This window comes from Danio rerio, chromosome 17 (assembly GCF_052040795.2).
Source record: "Danio rerio strain M-AB ecotype USA chromosome 17, GRCz13ab, whole genome shotgun sequence".
In the NCBI taxonomy this organism is placed as follows: domain Eukaryota; kingdom Metazoa; phylum Chordata; class Actinopteri; order Cypriniformes; family Danionidae; genus Danio; species Danio rerio.
This window is the reverse complement of record NC_141037.1, coordinates 26876790-26896548: the sequence shown is the minus strand read 5'-3', so window position 1 is coordinate 26896548 and position 19759 is coordinate 26876790. Positions and strand designations below refer to the sequence as shown.

General features: G+C 35.7%; 2 protein-coding genes across 5 annotated transcripts in view; one reads left to right on the top strand and one right to left on the bottom strand.

The window, feature by feature from the left end:
* The first annotated feature begins 26 nt into the window (after positions 1-26).
* On the top strand, positions 27-13674 carry rtn4ip1 (reticulon 4 interacting protein 1). 2 transcript variants are annotated; one of them, NM_200352.2, is made up of 9 exons: positions 27-405; positions 1173-1324; positions 1448-1516; positions 1635-1759; positions 4383-4431; positions 4618-4754; positions 4836-5019; positions 8697-8789; positions 13457-13674. In NM_200352.2, the coding sequence occupies exons 1-9, from the start codon at positions 174-176 to the stop codon at positions 13577-13579; spliced, it is 1164 nt and encodes a 387-aa protein (NP_956646.2). In that variant the 5' UTR covers positions 27-173; the 3' UTR covers positions 13580-13674. The 2 variants fall into 2 exon arrangements, 1 of the variants encoding a protein (NP_956646.2); XR_015512485.1 differs by lacking the exons at positions 8697-8789; positions 13457-13674 and adding an exon at positions 5789-6572 and having other exon boundaries at positions 35-405; positions 4836-5551.
* crybg1a (crystallin beta-gamma domain containing 1a) overlaps positions 13660-19759 on the bottom strand; it is a 69331-nt gene continuing 63231 nt past the window's right edge. For 2 of the 3 annotated variants that reach the window (XM_087290524.1, XM_087290525.1), the window contains 3 exons: positions 18508-18666; positions 17125-17287; positions 13727-15059 (listed from right to left, as the gene is read on the bottom strand). In XM_087290524.1, the coding sequence (XP_087146650.1) occupies positions 14971-15059; positions 17125-17287; positions 18508-18666 (411 nt within the window). In that variant the 3' untranslated portion in view covers positions 13727-14970. Of the gene's footprint in view, positions 15060-17124; positions 17288-18507; positions 18667-19759 lie in introns of all 3 variants that reach the window. The other variant, XM_087290526.1, reaches the window with a different exon arrangement.

The following is a 19759-nucleotide window of genomic DNA, read 5'->3' as shown; positions in this document are numbered from 1 at the left end:
CCTGTGATTGGACCAGTGCGTCGTGTGAAAGTTCACCGGTTTGTTTTGACTTTGCGGAATGGCTGTTCTCGAGCGTGTTATTCAACAGTTATAACATTTATTTCTGACCAATGACGGGTTTGTGATACTATAAGCGGGATCCTCTGGATTATCTTTTTAAAGTTTGATCAACCATGTTGATGTGTAGACGGTGGTTGGTGTGCTCGCTGAGATGTCATTACAGGAGCTTCAGTTTCTCAGCCGCTCGCAGGACTGTAATGCCCGCATGGGTCATTGATAAATACGGGAAAAACGATGTGTTGAGGTTCACCAAGAACGCGGCGCTTCCGATCATCCACTATCCTAATGAAGTGGTGGTAAAGGTGCACGCTGCGGGTCTCAACCCAATTGACATCAGTATGAGGGGTATGTGAGGGGACTTTAGAACGCTTCATTAGAATATATCTGTAATTATAAGTATAATATGTCTTGTGGGAATCAGCAAAGGTCGAATAAAGGCATCTATGTGGTTCACAAATGTCTGACACGTTCATATGTTTGCGAGTGACATGATCACCTTTAATAAGCAATATGTTTGCAATATGGCATACAATATATCACAATGTGAACTACATAGTTATTATTATATGCCATAATTCGTCTACATTACTTTGTATGTTGTAATTTTAAACTCTATGGCAGTGTTTCTCAACCACATTCCTGGAGGACCACCAGCTCTGCACATTTTCAACGTCTCCTCAACCAAACATACTTGATTCAGATAATCAGCTCATTAGCAGAGACTGAAAGACCTGTAATGGGTGTAACAGACAAAGAAGACATCCAAAACTTGCAATGTTGGTGGCCTCCAGGAATGTGGTTGAGAAACCCTGCTCTATGCTATACATTCCTTTAGTTTTGATTTATATATTTTTCCCGATTAAATTTTTGTTTATTTGTTTTTGGTATTTCAGTTTTTCATCTAGTCCTTACATGCTAGTTAAATATTCCAGCTTTATTCCAATGAACACATGTTATTATGAAAGGATGAGTCACACGAGGCATGTTGTGACCGGCTCAACTCACACTCCTTAATGCCAATTTCATTTTAAAATGTACAATAAATATATGTACAATTTTAGGTAAAGATGAGTAGTGTATGAAATCATTTCTTTTTATTTTCGCTCTTGTAGGTGGCTATGGAGCAGCTACTATGGCCATGAAGCGTGACCCACTGAACATCAGCCAATCAGGTGGTGAATTTCCTCTCATTCTGGGTCGAGATGTATCCGGAGAGATCATGGAATGTGGGCTGGATGTGAAGTACTTTAAACCAGGAGATCAGGTGCCCTATTCAGTTGTTTTTTCAAGTAATGCTGAACTCTTATGCTACGATTACTCCAGAAACCTTACGTCATCAGGTATTGTCTGCTCTGGCCTTTTAAAAGTGTTTGTTTTTCTCTGTTAGGTGTGGGCCGCTATTCCTCCATGGAAGCAGGGCAGTCTGGCAGAGTTTGTAGTGGTCAGTGGCAATGAGGTAATTATTCAGAAGCATGTCATGGATAAAAACTGATTTGAAGCTCAGTACAGAAGTTGTCCTGTAGATATTCACAGTGCTCCAGTGTAAAGAATTCCTTTGTTCGTCTGTGCTTCAGGTTTCACATAAGCCTAAATCACTGAGGCATGATGAAGCCGCATCCATCCCGTATGTGGCTGCAACAGCCTGGTCTGCCATCGTCAACACCGGTGGCCTCAACAAAGATAACTCTGTAAAAAAACGGCAAGTACTTTTTTGCTGGAATCAAGTATTATTTTGTCTTGCCTTGCAATAAAATGCATTGAAATTTGACTTTTTACAGCTGCATTGCTACTATTATTTCTAATGCCAGGCTCAAGTCACACAAGATTGTTGCTTGTTATAACAGTCAGATTATGCAAATTTCAATCCTGATTTAATATCATGTTCTGTTCTAGAAATATGTCAGAGTACACACTGCATCAGCACTTGCTGACATCTGGAAAAAAATAATGACTACTGAAGTAAAGAGTCAGTGTTGGGGGTAACACATTACAAGTAACGCGAGTTACGTAATATTACTTTTCTCTAGTAACGCAATAGTTTTTAAAGTATTAATATTTGCGTTACTTTTTAATTTTATTATTTAGCTTTAAAAATAAATTGCTGAATTAAAAAATTAAAGTAGTTACAGTGAATCATGCAGTCATGAGAGAATGTGTTCATTATTTTGAATGCATCAAAGAAAAAGGGGTTTATAGTCTCAAAAAACAGTGATTTTACTTAAATAGTACAAAAGTAGCAAACACATTCCATTAAACTTTCAGTATCTTTATCTGTATACATACACGGCATGAATGTCTCTGGGGTCAGGAAGTCTCACATAACATAATCCTAAAAAAAATATAATGTATGTGTAAATGTGTACATTTTTTAAAGATAAATGTAGGTGTAGGTTATACAGTGCATTGTTACAGTTTTTTCTCAGTCGCGTTGGTACATTTCTAAGATCAGAATTGAAATTCTTAAGTCTACTTGTTCAATCTTCACATAATTGTGACACTTGTGCACATCAAAAAAGCAATTTCTCATTACTTTGAACAAGTTGCAAAAGCTTGCGTACATCCACGCAAATGATTACGTGCAATTCTCTGCTGTTTTCTACATCAATCACTTATGTCATATTGTTAAAAATTATTATTTTGGCTCTGAATAGTCTCACCCCCCCACAACATTTAACCATTTGTTTAATTATTTGTTCATGGCAAAGTCTTTACAAGCAAAATGGGTGAACAAGTTTTCTTAATATTTACTCATAATGCATTTTTCCATTAGACTTGTTCTAAATCTGTCTACAACTGGTATAAAGAGTTCTCGAAGGCAAGTCTTGGTTTTGTCTAATGAAAGTGCATCTGAAAGGAGGTTGTCCATTTTAACATTTCTACTTTGGTTTTGTTTTCTTTGTTTTTTGCAGTGCTGTCCTTTCATATCTGTATCACAATGACATGATCTGGCAACAAATTACAGTACAAACAGCAAAAAAATAAAAAATAAAATAAAATAATTCGCCATAGTTTACATCAGAACATCCCTCCAGAGTACACTGTTATATTGAGAACATGACTAAGTCATTTGACTGTCTTACCCGTACACAATGACAGCAGTACTTGTCATTCTGATGGTACTGACACATTAATTGACACAGAAATTTAGATTTTGAGCAAGAAACTGGCTTTTGCAGGTAATCCATGCTGTTTTGCTCCACTTCCTGCTTTGCAAATCTCAATTCTGATCTGAGAAATTTGCCAAAGTGACTGGGAAAAACTGTAAATGCAGAGCTCCTCTATTAAAAATAGAAAGAAAAAAAAACACGGTGAGACAGATCAAGCCTTAACCAGGCAATAAAAAGTAACTCACAAGTAACGTAACGCATTACTTACCATAAAAAGTAACTAAGTTGTTATGCATTACTTTCTGAAGTAACTTTCCCCAACTCTGGTAAAAGTATTGTCACTATAGTTCCATAAATCTCTCCTCCATTCCTCCTTGCAACACAATAACTGTATCTTGCTTTCATTTTGGCGTGTTTGAAAGCAAGATACAGGACTGTTCTGTTCTCAGTGACTGAGCCACATTATGAAGGACTGAAAGAAAACTAAACATGCCAGTCTTTCTGGGTGTTTGCTGTTGTCTACTATTGTGCACTCTGCAAGATAAGTTCTATTTTTGTGTACTAATAGCCAGTTTTATTCATGAGTTATAGCAAAGCCTGGCTGATATCTTGTCTTAACCCCATTATAACAAAGAGGAATTAAAGATAAGAGTAAAATGTGGACATGAGCACAGCATTGCATTGATTTCATATGCTTAAAACCTGGAAATGTACAGCAGGGTAAAATATAGTTTCAGTTCTAATGAACAGAGAAATTGCAAGTGAAAAATGTTTTAAAATAAATAAACATATTTAAATAACCCCTTTTAACTAGAAATACTTGTTTCTCTTTGTGTTTGTCTTGTTCTGTGTCAGGTTTTACCTCCAGCCTTCAGTTGGTCTGATGTATTCCGTTCATTATGTCCTCACAGCATTAACTGAATCATCATGTAGCAGAATTAGATTTGGTGCCTCAAAATAATTACAAAATTACATTAATTATAAGATTGAAGCATTCACATTAACCCCATTATGCAGCAGATTCCTCTTATTTAAAGACAACCATATTTTATATGCAGGAAGGTTCTTTTCACTTCACTTTCATCCCATCAACACTTTTAAATCTTTCTCATGAAATCCTAGAGGTTTAGTTGAAAAGGGATAGATGTGCAGTTAATTAAGACTATTAGTCGATGCGAATCTATGCTAAGATTATTCTATGCTTTTCTCATACAGTGTTCTTATTCTGGGAGGATCAGGAGGAGTGGGAACTTTTGCAATACAGGTATAGTGATTACTATTGATGGTAACAATCTTTTTTTTACATTTATTTTTAATTTATTATTTAATTTTTAATAATTATGTATTTCATCTCCTTCTTAAAGAGTAATAAAATGCATAATTTTTGGTTTAACATGCTAAATAAATGGCATTTTAATTGAGTTTTAACAAATAGTTTTCTTCTCAACAGATGGTAAAGGCCTGGGGTGCACATGTGACTGTAACATGTTCCCAGAATGCTGAGCGGCTGGTGAGAGACCTAGGTGCTGATGATGTCGTGGACTACACTGCTGGGCCAGTTGAAAAGCAGCTAAAGAATTTTGAAAAGTTTGTTTTGGGGCTATTAGTTTGTGATTTGAGTTTTGGTAGAACTTGAAGAAATGAAAATTCCTCCTTTATCTCTCCCAGGTTCGATTTGATTTTAGACAGCATTGGGGGTGAAACTGAAAAATGGGCCCTAGATCTCCTGAAACCCTGGAGTGGTGCTAAATTTGTGACCCTGATAACACCTTTCCTGCAAAACACAGACCGACTGGGCCTTGCGGATGGAATGATGCAGTCTGCAGTCACTGTAGGATGCAAAGTGGTGAAGGTAGGAAATAGATAGAGTGGAATGAGTTACTTCTGCCACAGAGGCTGGGATTTCTCTTTTTCAAGTAAGATTTTAACATGACCTTTCAAAGCGATGGATGTGTGGGTAAATTAGGATGAATCACTTCAGTGTTTTTCTTAAAAAAAAACATCAAAAGGCTGTGAGGAAATCACTGAAAAGTAATATCGAAAGTCAATGTAGGAGAAAGTATGTTTAGAAATGAGATTTATAAAGTGACTCACTGTAAATGAGGATGACACACGTAAGAAAAACATATTTGTAGAGGAAATGTCATATGCTCACCAAGCCTGCATGTATGTGTTATTCAATGTATTTATTCAGTAAGACATAATCACAATACAAAATGAATCAATTGTTAGTGCATATATTTTCAAATATAGTTAATAAGCATTGTTACTCCAGCCTTCATTGTCGCACAATTCTTCAGATTTCATTACAGTATGTTTATTTAATGCTCAAGAAACATATTTGTGAAATGTCTGTTGGGGTTATTATTATGGAAAGTTCAATGGTACAGCATTATTTTGAAATATATACAGTTGAAGTCAGAATTATTAAACCCCCTGAATTGTTAACCCCGTTTGTTTTTTTCCCCAATTTCTGTTTAACATTGAGAAGATTTTTTTCAATACATTTCTAAACATTATAGTTTTAATAACTCATTTCTAATAACTGATTTGTTTGATCTTTGTCATAATGATAGTAAATTATATTTGACTAGATATTTTTTCAAGACACTTCTATACAGCTTAAAGTGACATTTAAAGACTTAACTAGGTTAATTAGGTTAACTAGGCAGGTTAGAGTAATTGGGCAAGTTATTGTATAACAATGGTTTGTTCTGTAGACTATTGAAAAAAATATAGCTTAAATTAATCATTTTGACTCTAAAATGGATTAAAAAAAAACTTTTCTAGTCGAAAAAACAAAACAAAACAAATAAGACTTTCTCCAGGAGAAAAATTATTATTAGACATACTGTGAACATTTCCTTGCTCTATTAAACATAATTTGGGAAATATTTGAAAAAGAAAAACATTTCAAAGGGGGTTTACTTATTCTGACTTCAACTGTATATTACTGTTTTACTATCAAATTTACTCTATTACAATCAAAGTTAATGCATCTTTAGTGCCATGTTTTGCATTGTCATGGTGTCATCATAGCACTTCTATTTCCTGTTTCAGTAGGAAACACACACCCTTATCCTCCTAATACTTGCATCAAAAGAACACACATAGTACACATACCCATAAACAAACATTTAGGTTTTGTACATGTATTAAACATGCTTAAATACATATGCATGTCATTCTATTTGTTCATACTTATTTTTATACTTCTATTTTATAGTTAGCTCTTTTACATTAATAACTGTAACTGCAGGAACTGCACAGTTTGGTGTCAGACCTGGGGCCTCATGTACAAAGACTTGCATTAAATTCATACTAAAACATTGCGTACAGACATAGCTGTAAATGTGCATACGCAGTAAAAAATTCAGATGTATGAAACACTGCGTACGCAGAATCCCATGCATATTCTCTTTGTATATCTGAATTAGCGTGAAATTGAGCGTAACATGAACGAGCGCAAAACCCCTCCCTGCCTCCTCCCCTGTATAAGTATGGTAATGACTCTGCTTTGGCAAAATCAAATGAAAAAGCAATGGCAAAAGCAAGCAAGAAGAGAAACTTCACAGAATGTGAATTGGAGGTACTCCTATCGGAGGTAGACTGGAGAAAAACTGTGTTATTTGCAAGTTTGGCCTCCAGAATTAATAACAAAAGATAAAAAATAGAGTGGAAGAGTTTAGCTGACGAAGTGGGGTCTGAAGATCGCACTGTGAGTGAATTAAAAAAAGAAGTGGTCCGATGTAAAGGTGCAGGTAAAGAGGAGAACAGCAGCGCACTATCAAAGTGTGGACCGAACAGGGGATGCTGAACTAACACCCTTTGAGGAGAGAGTTGCCTCAATTGTGGGCGACACTTTACTGTCTGGAGTAGTATCCGTGTCTGTGGAAGACACAAATGTATCAGAGGAACACTTTGTTAGGGCGGTATAGCAGCACCCCTCCGCTCTTATCAATGTAGCACCACTGGCATTTCTGCTGCCCAATCGCCCGCTCTACAACTTACCGAGTGCGAGTATGGGCTCTTGGTCAGTTTGTGGGTTGTTGAGGGGGGTTAACAGCCACATCTTTAACAGATTACTGCTGTCTCCTGATATGCAATTAAATAAATATGCTCAATAAAGTAAAAAAATAAAAAACTTAGCTGGAATAATATCTTTAAATACTTCACTCACCAAGAAGCCACCCATTGCGCATCCTTGGAGCCACCTCGCTGTCTCTCTTTCCAAATTTGGACCCAACTCAGCACAGAGCTCCAAGAGGATAGCTCTTGGAAATCTGAAACGGCTAATAAGCAGTTATCATCGCGGGCCAGAAAATTAATGTAATCCCTAAAAACGCATTCCCTTCGGATTTGACCATTGACAATGTCCTCTAATAAGACCAACACTGCCATTGTCCTAGACTAAGGGTTGTATACATTTGCAAATGCTTTTATATGTTCTAAATTACATCATTGGTTTAAATCAATGTGTCAATTTACGCATTTTATCAATTATAAATGAATAGCAATGTTTTCACATGTGTTGGTGTGATACTTTCTAGTTTGCAATTTAACACAATTGCCTCTAGGAGTCGCCAGTGGAAATAAAACTAACACACACAAGAAATACACGTACGCCAGACATGAAGTTGGCACAGACCAACGCACATTCTCACGTTAATTTCATTGTAAGTAAATCTAAACTCGAGCGTGAAATCTGGCGTACGCAAAGTTTTTCTGCATACGCTGCGTTTATACATGAGGCCCCTGGTGATTGAGTTGCCCTAGATAATTTAAGATCATCCAAAGAGCTTCCTGTGCCTAAATAGAAGCAAATACGACTGCCTATGCAAACAGTCATATGACCATTGTCATAAACTTATCCAGAAAAAGTTCCAAATCAAATATATTTCTATATATTTAAAGTCAATAAAGGGGCAGTCATCATTTACTCACCCTCAACTTGTTCTAATTCTCAACAGTTTTTTCTTCTGTTGAACACAAAAGAAGATATTTTGAAGAATGTTGGAATGACAAGACAGAAAAACAAATACTATGGAAGTCAATGGTTACTGGTTTACAATATTCTTCAAAATATCTTCTTTTGAGAACAAAAAAAAAGCTCAAGCTTATTTGGAAGTTAAGGATGAGTAAATGATGACATTTTCAGTTTGAATTAGATTTTAAAACCATTTCGACATACTTTCAGAGTATCTGTCATGGTACTTACCTGACACAGTTTTGAGCAGTAGTCTTAAGTTGCTGCTGCTTCAGTATACAGCTGAACGTTTCATTAATCAACAGTTTCCTTTCACTTTCATGACCTTCTTATGCTTCACTTCACCCTGTGTTGTGGTGGCAGGACAGAAGAAATGACTCAATTAATGATTATATACTGATAAAGGAGGAGGAATAGAGAAAATTAAAGTAGAGAAAGGTTACAAATCCAAACCTGATAACCTGTCAATTTCACTATTTGGGTCACGTTGGAGATGTTGAATAGTTTCATATTAACTCTTTTTCTCTCTGTCTCATTCTCAGAACCTCAGGAAAGGAGTGCATTATCGCTGGGGTTTCTTTGCTCCAAGCGGCTCTGCGCTGGACGAGGTTAGCGAAATGGTTGACGCTGGAAAGGTACATCAGACTTGACACAGAATTCACACTGCACATGTTCTAAAACACACTTTTTTAAGTGCTGTCCTTTTTTCTGATATTTTAGATATGCATAATATAGTTGCTTCTGAACGTACACTACCTGACAAAAAAGTCTTGTTGTCGATCCCAGTTGTAAGAGCAACAAATAATAATTTGACTTCTAGCTGATCATTTGGAAAAGTGTAGATTATTCAGATGAATCATCTGTTGATCTGCATCCCACTCATCACAAATAATGCAGAAGACCTATTGGAACCTGCATGGACCCAAGATTCTCAGAGAAATCAGTCAAGTTTGGTGAAGGAAAAATCATGGTTTGAGGTAATATTCAGTACGGGGGCATATGAGAGATCTGAGTGGGTGGCAACATCAACAGCCTGAGGTATCAAGACATTTGTTCTGCCAATTACATTACAAACTACAGGAGAAGGCAAATTCTTCAGCAGGATAGCGCTCCTTCTCATACTTTAGCCTCCACAGCAATGTTCCTGAAAGCAAAGAAGGTCAAATTTCTCCAGGATTGGCCAGCCCAGTCACCAGATACGAATATTATTGAGCATGTCTGGGGTAAGATGGAGGAGGCATTGAACATGAATCCAAAGAATCTTGATGAACTCTGGAGTCAAGAACGCTTTCTTTACCATTCCAGATGACTTTATTAATAAGTTATTTTAGATTTTGTCATTGCAGAGATGTACTGTATTGATGCAATCCTCCTCTCACGGGAGTCATACACAATATTAATTCTTTTTCCACTGCAGCATGACTTTATATTCTATACTGTACATTATTTCTGTTATATGACAAGACTTATCTAAGCAAAGTCAGACCTTACTGTCCTAAATAAATAATTAAAAATCAAGGCATAATCATATTTTATTTTGGTTAAATAAGCTTTATCTAGAGGCCTTTGCCTGTCATATTTTGCCACGTCTGATACCAAATGATCAACTACAAGTCAAGTTAATATTTGTTGTTCCTAAAACTTGGATAGACGACAAGACTTTTGTCAGGTAGTGTAAAAGGTCAGATTTCTTGTCTCTCATATGAAAGAACTAATTCTGAACTGCCTGAAATGAATCATTAATTCCTGCTTTACTTCCTGTCCAAGTCTTTTTGTAAAAAATGTGCTCAAAATGAGTCTTTTTACTGGCTTCCAATGAACAAGGTTCACATTGACCACTCAAGCACAGACAGTTATTGTCAGATAATGAAGAAAATTGGCAACATTTGCCAAATTTACATCAATCGACTAAAATTCTAAATAAAAATAAACAATTCACCAAGAAATTATACTATATTAATACAATAAAACTAACAGAACACTGTTACACTTGTCTTATTCAAACACACACTGTTACGACCTCAAATGTCTAGAGCTGAGTTTGAAACGAGTAAAAGAAAATTAATAAATAAATAAACAGTTAACAGGTTGGGATTTAATGACCACCTCTGTTGGTCTCCTTTTCAAAAGATTCTGCTTTCTGTTTTTCTGCTGCGGTTGGAAGAAGTGTGCCAGAGTTCGGTTCACTTAGGCTCAGGCGCGGTACCCTTGTAGTGTGAGTCAAAGTATGCCTGAGACCAAAACTAAAGAGGAGACGTAACATTTAAGAGACTGTTTTATATGGATTTACTAATCATTCTTACTGTTCAATGAACACGTGCTCTCACAGATTATTAAAAACCCAGACCCCTCACTGCACGACAGCTGCACCTTTAGCAAACTTCCTAACTCCTGCAGCACAAGGACTTTATGGTTGTTTGTGAGCATCAAAAGTGGCTGATCTGTTTGGCAGACTGTTTGGCAGTCTTTAACAGTGACTGTGTGTCACTGCATCCCAAACCACCAATATCTCCACTGTGCTGAGCGAGAGCGCTTACTGAACAGCGCATCATCAATGTTGTAAGCGTGCCCAGACCCGAAAGTAATGTGCGTGCCGTGTGGGCCGTCAGGGGAGAAGGAAGGTGGGACAAGTGTGCTTTGTCCTGGTTCAAGGCAACTGTACATAGTGTGAGTACACCATAAATGTGTTGATTATCTGTATAGCTAATTTGTGGTTACTTACTGCACATAGTGTGAGTGCGACCTAACAGTAACCACAAATGAGCTATACAGATAAATAACACATTTAAATGCAGAACTGGACATTTAGCCACAAGAAAAAAATATTGGTTGTGAAAACAGAATGTTGTAGATCTACAGTAGATCTGTGATCACATTTTTGCACATTTAGGTGTTGCTCTTATATATATATAAAAAAAAAACAGAAATGAGACAGACAGTCATTATGAGCTTGTGCTATTACAACTTCTCTTTTTCTAAAGCCGGAAAAAAAAAAAACACAATGAAGGATTTCTCATAAATAGAGTTCAGATGTACCAGACCCCTACACACACACACACACACAGAGAGAGAGGGTTGCCTAGTGCTCTATCATTATGAATATATAAGATGAATTGAAAGTTGGCAAAAAATGTGATCATAAGAACACTTTAGTTTAAGTACCAATTCACACCAATAGCTCATGGCTTATGACCGGCTTATTAATAAGATATTGGCTGTTTATTAGTACTTTTTATAAAAAAATATATATAATCATAGTATAGAAATAAAATTTACTTGGAATGTTTACATTCACAAAAAATAAACAAATATATAGAAAATTACAATAGATAGAAATTATAATAAATAGATAATAATGTCAGCTTATAAAAGAGAGGGGGGGTAGATAAATAAATAAATAAACTTCAACATAAAGGCAACAACTACAACAAAGTCGTGGATAGCATTTCAAAGATCAAGTAAGTATGTTTCGATTAATGCCCAGGTCTGATGGAAAATATCTGATTTCAACTGCAAATCTGCAGTTATTTTAAGTATGTACAGTTGAAGTCAGAATTATTAGCTTTTGAATTTTTTTTTCTTTTTTAAAAGTTCCCAAATTATGTTAACAGAGCGAGGAAATTTTCACAGTATGTCTGATAATATTTTTTTCTTCTGGAGAAAGTCTTATTTGTTTTATTATGACTAGAATAAAATCTATTTTTAATAATTATAAAAAAAACATTTTAAGGTCAAAATTATTAGCCCTTTTAAGCTATATATATTTTTTAATAGTCTACAGAACAAACCATTGTTATACAATAACTTGCCTAATTACTCTAATCTGCCTAGTTAACCTAATTAACCTAGTAAAGCCTTTAAATGTCACTTTAAGCTGTATAGAAGTGTCTTGAAAAATATCTAGTCAAATATTATTTTCTGTCATCATAGCAAAGATAAAATAAATCAGTTATTAGAAATTAGTTATTAAAACTACTATGATTAAAAAATGTGGTGAAACAAATCTTCTCAATTAAACAGAAATTGGGGAAAAAATAAACTGGTGTCTAATAATTCAGGGCTTTAATAATTCTGACTTCAACTGTAAATCTGCTTCAGCCTCTGTGTCTATTCTGCCAAAGTAGGTCGGCGGGTCTTCATCCAGTTCACTGTAATTATGACTTACTGAACTGATCAGGGGGAAGCCATCATAATCCATGACCAGAATCCCCCACTTCTCCACAATCTCTCTCCAGCATTGTGATAATTGTATAGTTTATTAGTACTTAATATAATAATAAGTATATGATCATATTATACCCAAATACGTAAACACAACCACTGTCTTTCTTTTAATTAGTTACGCTTAATTGAGCTAAGAGTTTTAGTTAGTGTTAGAATTGTATCTTAAAATTACTCGTGACCATGAGTATAATTTTAAAATATTGCATATTATGTGACAATACACTCACTTTCACCCATTTATGAGCTTCTTTCTTGTGTTGAACACAAAAGAAGATATTTTGAAGAATGTTGGTAACCTGTAACCACTGGCATCCTTTCAATTAAAAAAAAAACAAAAATCAATGGCTACAGATATTCAGCATTCTACAAAAAAAAAAAAAAAACTGGGTAAAAAATAAGCGATGACCGAATATTAATTTAATATTTTAAATTTGGAATGTTAATCCCTTTATATGCATCCTCAATACTCTAATGTTAAGTGTTTGTATTCCCTGTTGCTAAGCAAACCAACTATTCTTAAAGCTAGAAGCAAGAGTATGAAAGCATGCAAGTCAAATAAAACACATGTTCACACGTTGAGCTAAATACAGGAAGGGGAGCTGATCTTGTTTCCTTTAAAGCATTGTGTTGTATCGTCTGTATGCCGTTTGTCTGATAACCAGACTTGTTTGTGTTTCCGCTGTCACCTTCAAGATTGAGCAAGATTGTTTTGTGGAGGAGGAATTCTACTTCATTGCACAATGATAAACTGTTAAATATTTCATTATAGTTAATACAAAGTTCGCTCTGATTTGGTACAATGACAGTACCTGTGTTTGAACTCTAATGTATGTTTTGACTTCTGATAACCAATAGTTGAGCAGATCATGTGTGTTTACAGTCACCGCAGGATAGCGACGGCTCATATACATTGGCTGCTGTGGGTTAAACCAGCAGAAATTTGTTTACCGGATCTGAGTTTTAACCACTTCACCGCAGTTTACACTCAAGCTTTTGTTCTTTTGATCTGGATTTGTTTAACATGATACCAATGAGTCGCAATTATGTTTTTTTGAATTGTTTTTTTATATTGTTGTAGGTCCGTCCAGTAGTGGAGGAAGTGTTTTCATTTGCTCAGGTGCCAGAAGCCTTTCAGAAAGTAGAGCAGGGTCATGCTCGAGGAAAAACTGTCGTCTCTATCATGGAGGACCAGAAAGAGTAACTATTGCAGTCAAGAGAATACTGTTAAACATGGACAATGGGATATGCGATTTTTTTTTCCAGTCTGTTGAATTAAATGCATTTCTGTAATGGCAAGTGTGTTTATTTTGCATTTCTGAACTAGCAAGAAAAACACAAACCCGATTAGTTATTTCACACATATTTAGAAACAGAACAGATATTTAAACTAAATATCCTAAAAGTAACAGTATATTTCAGAAAGGAACATATAAAAAGAACATGACAAATGTACACATAAAATCAACAACCAAAAATATCTTGATATATATATAAAAACAGATGAAAAACTCAGAGCAGAGCAGCGGATTTAGAACCGATACTGATGCCAGGTCAGCATGAATAGATGGAAATGCTTATTATAATGTGTGCAATGGGTCTTTTTCTGACATTAATAATTAATAATGACTATTCTGACATTAATAAACACTTTGTACAGCAACTGTAGAGTGAGATAACTCAAGTTCCCACATTATCTTTCAGTGAGTTTGAATGGCACATAAATACCGCCTTACATTCAAATATGTTTGCTTATAATACTTGGAGAAAACGATGCATAAATGATATTTAATATCATTTAAAATATGCCTTTTGTGCTAATGAGAGCTTGGTTCTGCAGCCAAGATGTTTTCAACTGATCAAATGAGTCACACTTATGATTAATGACTTCTGATTAGCCAATGACCTCACAGAAACACGCATAAGCCCTTTATTAGCGACCACTCTGAGACGTGACGTGAACGGCAGAAGACAAGAAAAAATAGTCTATTTCAAGCATTTAAGAGCCCTTAAAATAAGGCAGTAATATAATGGAAAATCTGTGACTCCTACTGTATATCTCTTGCAAAAATAATTTAGTCAGAAAACACAGCGACTTGTGAATAAAGGAAGGCACTTTGTTGTCCATAAAATGTAGACAGGCATGGGGTAAACTTGGTCACGCTAACTCGCCAAACCTTGACTCTCCTTGACGCAGAAAAAAACAAATATACAAGGTCACCTAAAGTGCAGCTAAATGCTAATCTTGAGGCTAGTGCGCCCCCTTTTGTACTGTAATTGCATTGCAAGCAGGACCGTTTTTTTGTTTGTGTTCCCATGTCAATGCAAACAACAACAAAGTACTAGCATAAAATACAGTAAAACTAGCGCAGGTTTCGGACTTATGGACCCTTCTGTTTGGTCACTTAAGCCCAAAGACACATCGCTCATTTAGAGAACCATAATCTAGAAGATTTCCTAGAGATTTTGACATTGTTATCTCAGGATTATAGTCCCAGCAGTGCTAGTTGTTTTAGGGGTTAAGATTCATGTCATCTTGAACGGCCTCAGATATTTTAGAGAGTTTTTCTGTTGTCCGGAGTTGTGACTCGAGCGCTACAGGATTTCCACAGTCCATCTCTGGTTGGTTTTGCGCTCATCAAAGGTGTTGAGAATCACCTGGTTTTTATCATACTGTTGGCCACCTGGATGAAGAATAGATCAACAAGGTCAAGATTTTAACCGGAAGTTTTTCATGCATATCCTTAAGTTTAAAATACACTGCTGTTCAATTATTTGGTGTTATTCAAATCCGTGTTTCTCAACCACGTTCCTTGAGGACCACCAACACTGCATTTCTCCTTTGTCCGTCACAATCATTACAGGTGTTTCAGTCTCTGCTAATAAGCTGATGATCTGAATCAGGTGTGTTTGGTTAAGACATGGAAAAGGTGTAGACCTGGTGGTCCTCTAGGAACGTGGTTGAGAAACACTTATAATTCAGCAAGTACGGTTAAATTGCTCAAAAGAGACTGTGACTACATTTTGAATATTAATGAATGTTTTTATTTCAAGTGTGCTGTTCTTTTTAACACACCCTTCATTATAACAGTCTAATAATCTCCACAGATATTAGGCAGCACCGCAGTTTACAACCCAAAAGAGTTCCTTGGATAGCAGTTACAAAATTATTGATATAGACAATTTTGAGGGATGTAAACAACATCAATGGCCTCAGTATATGTCACATGATCACATGAACCTTGGAAAGCAAAATAGCTGATCGAATTTCAGCTTTGCCATTACAGGAAAAATTTAACTAAAATAAATCAGTTAAATCATTCTTTACAATACTACTATTTACTGTATATTCATTTTTTAAAAATATGTGTTATTATTATGTGAACTATTTTATGTGGTTATTTTTATAAATATAGATTTTGCTTAACATGTGATTTTAAAATAATAGTTTAATTTCAGAAAGTTTTAGAGAAAGTGCAGGACTGAATGAGGTGTGATGTATTAAGTGTCCACTAGGTGGGGATAGAAAGCAGAGTTTGTGTTGAACAGAATGATGTCCGGGTGGCGCTCGAGTTACACTGAAATCTGAACCACAAACAGCCTCTTTCTGAATCCACAGCAAACAAAAGCAGCCTTACAGCTGATATCTTTCATCACAGTGATCCTTGTCTCAGTCCAAATAAACAATTTACTCTTATCTTAGTTGTTGTTTGATGTTGCTTATCTCTTTATATTTTAAAAGTCTTTTCATTTTTAAAATTGTGTCCTGTCAGCTTAATAACAGGGTTTCAAACATTTCTGTGGTCAAAGGCTGGATTATGAATTCAAAATGTAAGGTTGCACTAACACAAAGCAGTGATATTGCAGTTTGAAAAACTATTGTTTTAATAATAAAGCAATTCTTTTAGCCAATATAAAGCTAATTTAATGTTTTAGTCCTTTTCTGATGTGCAGTTGTACTTATTATTCTTTATTATGCCTGCCTATATAGTTTTTAATCAGTGTTTATATTATATTATATTATATTATATTATATTATAATAAATTATATTATATTATAATAAATTAAATTATATTACATTATATTATATTATTGTATTATATTATATTATATTATATTTTAAGTTAAAGTAAGCCAACAAGAAATACTTTCTAAGACAATTATATTTTGTACCATATATGATTTATTTTTCCGTTACATTTATATTCGGCCAAAAATTAAACTAAATTTAATTACATTAGTTTTAATGTAATTTGATAAGTTTAAGTTTTAGTAAGACAGACATAATTTCTAGACAAGGAAATATTTAGCAACTTCATACTTGACCATACTCATATTGACCAAAAAACAGAACATTTTATTCATTAATAATTAATATTTGAAATTCCATTAATATTTAATTATGAGTATTTTCAGCAAATTATTAGCATTTAGATCTAGCAAACACCGTCATCTGAAGCACAGATTCAGACATGTGCTTGCCTCTGACAGGATGTTGCGATATGCATTTCAGAGTGTCAGTTTAGCTGCTAATAGAAATGACACACAGGTATGAAATGACATCAGAATGTGTCATCATTCAGTGATTTTAAGCTCGTCAGCGGAGGGTGCAGTTTTGACTGACACACACACACACACACACACCCCATGTGCATGTGAATGCATCTATTTACTGTTCCAGTCCAACCTTTCTGTTTCATTTATTTTCATACGCCTTTGCTTCTATTCAAGCGTACGCAAGTACTGACCTTTGACTTCCAGCACGAGGTCTGGCTTGAGATTGTTGCGAATGATTCCGTCTCCTGTGATGCTCCAGAACTGATTGTCTTTGCCTGGTTCAGGCGAGATGTTTAACCTGCCACCTGCCATCACCACACCTCCAGACGTCTCCACACAACAGTCCTCTACCATCTGTAGACAAAGAGACATTAGTCAACAGATTTAAATGACATCAAGGGTAGAGCTGCACAATTTATTAATCAATTAAAGGTTACGATCACAATGTATGGTTAAGAAACAACATCAGTGTTCTGTCTTTTTAATCAGTTTTACCACATCTGTACTAACATGTATATTGTCAAGGAAGCAATAACAAAACAGTTTCTGCAAAACTAATAATCAAAATGACTGTTTGAAAGCAACTTAATGCTTCAAATGAAGGTTGTAGCAAGTACACTGATACGCCAACAGATGACAAGCAAGTATTTAAATGTATTTGTCACTGAACAAGTCATTCAATAGATTTTTCAAAAATACAGATTCATACAGTGGCAGAGAGACATGCTGCTATTTAAAAAAACACATTTAATTACAAAAAACACAAGCAAATTAAGTAAAGATCTTCATCTGTTTGACAGCACACATGCTGCAAATCCTCACAATGCATACACATTTTAAAAAATGACCTGCATTTTCCCTCAAACAAATAAAACGTGCTACATTTTCTTACAACACAAACAATTAACAAAGACTTCCTACATTTTCTCACAACACAAAAAGAACGGAACACAACAGAAATGTTTCAAAGGGGACCCAAATTCCTGATGAACAGTGCTGCGCCCTGACAATTGCTCAGTGAAGTTTTTAGGCAATCTTTAAAAGGTGAGTTTTTTGTTTGTTTATTTAAAGATCCTGATTCCCGTTTCTTTAGTATTTATTAGCCTAAATAACCATAACCTAAATAGCTGGGTTCGTCATGTTTTAGGGTCTCATTGAAACATTTCTGTTGTGTTGTGAGAAAATACTGTTTTTTTATGTGTTTGCTTTGTAAGGATTTGCAGCATGTGTGCTGTCAAACTGATGAAGATCTTTTTTTTATTAATTTGCTGGCGTTTTTTTGTAATTGCTCTTGTTTTCTTAAATTGCAGCACGTTAAGCTCTCTTAGCCACCGTAGATTCATCCAGTAATGAAATGTTAAGTCTTCATTAAAAACTAAAAACTGCATTACAAAATGTTTTACATTACATAAAATTAAAAGAATATATTTTGGTAAACAATTGCAGAATATATAGCAGTAAACAAAATGTTGTCATAACTTCTAGTTATTTTGTTGTCTATTCAGAATCATCTAATCAAGTGCTCTTGAGTTTAAGTGCAGCAGTGGATGGATATGAAAATGTATCTTGAGTACCTTGCAGCGCAGTAATCCGTTCTCATAGACCCACATTTGCTCTGGACCACCAGATTCCTCAAGCACTTGAACCCGGAGCAGCTTAAAATCATCCAAAGGTCCAGACAGAGACATCAAACAGCCCGTCTCTGCACTACGCAACCGGAAATACACCCGTTTCTGTTCAGCAAAACACATAATGTTTCATTTAGGTGGGCAATCACTTTTATCCTACCACTATTATATTTAGCTTGCTGAGATAGCAATATTTAAATGTTCCTATTGTGACCAATTGAGAGTTTCTAGAGACTCTTATTTCGTCACACTCTGAGAAAGTGCTCTGTCGGAAGACACAAATACTTTTTGAATAAACTAGCCAGTGTTACATTGCTTAAAAGCAAATTATAAGGATGTGACTGGCAACTGTGATACTAAACAATCTCTAATTTTTGGTGTCCTTGTTTAGTGGATTTTCTCAAAACAGCTCCCATAACAATCACATTGAACTTTTTTAGCTGTTTGAACATTTAACCACATGAGCCTTTACAATGCAGGAGCTGTTGGATCAAATGTGTTTATTTACCTGTATTAACTGTCATCCAATTGCTTCTCAAGGCCATTTGTAAATGGGCTATTTTGCTCCCGTTTTTTGCAAAATTTGTATTTGACTCATCACCAATTGCGACTTTCCTGTTTATTACTGTAAAGCTGCTTTCAAACAATGGACTAAAAATAAAAGTGACTTTGTTGCGTCCGATTGTTTTAAATAAGCCATAAAAACTACTCCTGAAAAAGTTTGCCTGCATCTGCTGTCATAAACTATAAGCCATTAAAGCAGGGGTCTCAAACTCGCGGCCCGCGGGCCATTTGCGGCCCTCAGTGCAATATTTTGTGGCCCGCGCCAACCGCTGTACTCTGACAGAATCAGCGGAGCGGGGAGAGAGAGCGCTCCACGCTCCGCTGATTCTATCTGTACACAGCGCGCTTGTCACTCAATGCGCGTTGTCGCGCGCGTTCTGATCAGCTTTGTTGTCGCGCGAGCGGTGTTATCGCGCGCCTACTGAAGGGCGTGACCGAGGGTGTGTCGCGTCGCGGGGGCACTTTTGATCATTTTGGAAGGGCACTTTCTATTCAAGACTAAAAAGGGCATGTGCTCTGCACAGGTTGAGCCCCATGTGTGCACGTGCCTGCCCTGCATCTTATATATATTGATATTATAGGTAGATACAGACTGGTACAGACTGATGTGACTGGAGTGGGGTGGGGGTGTTTT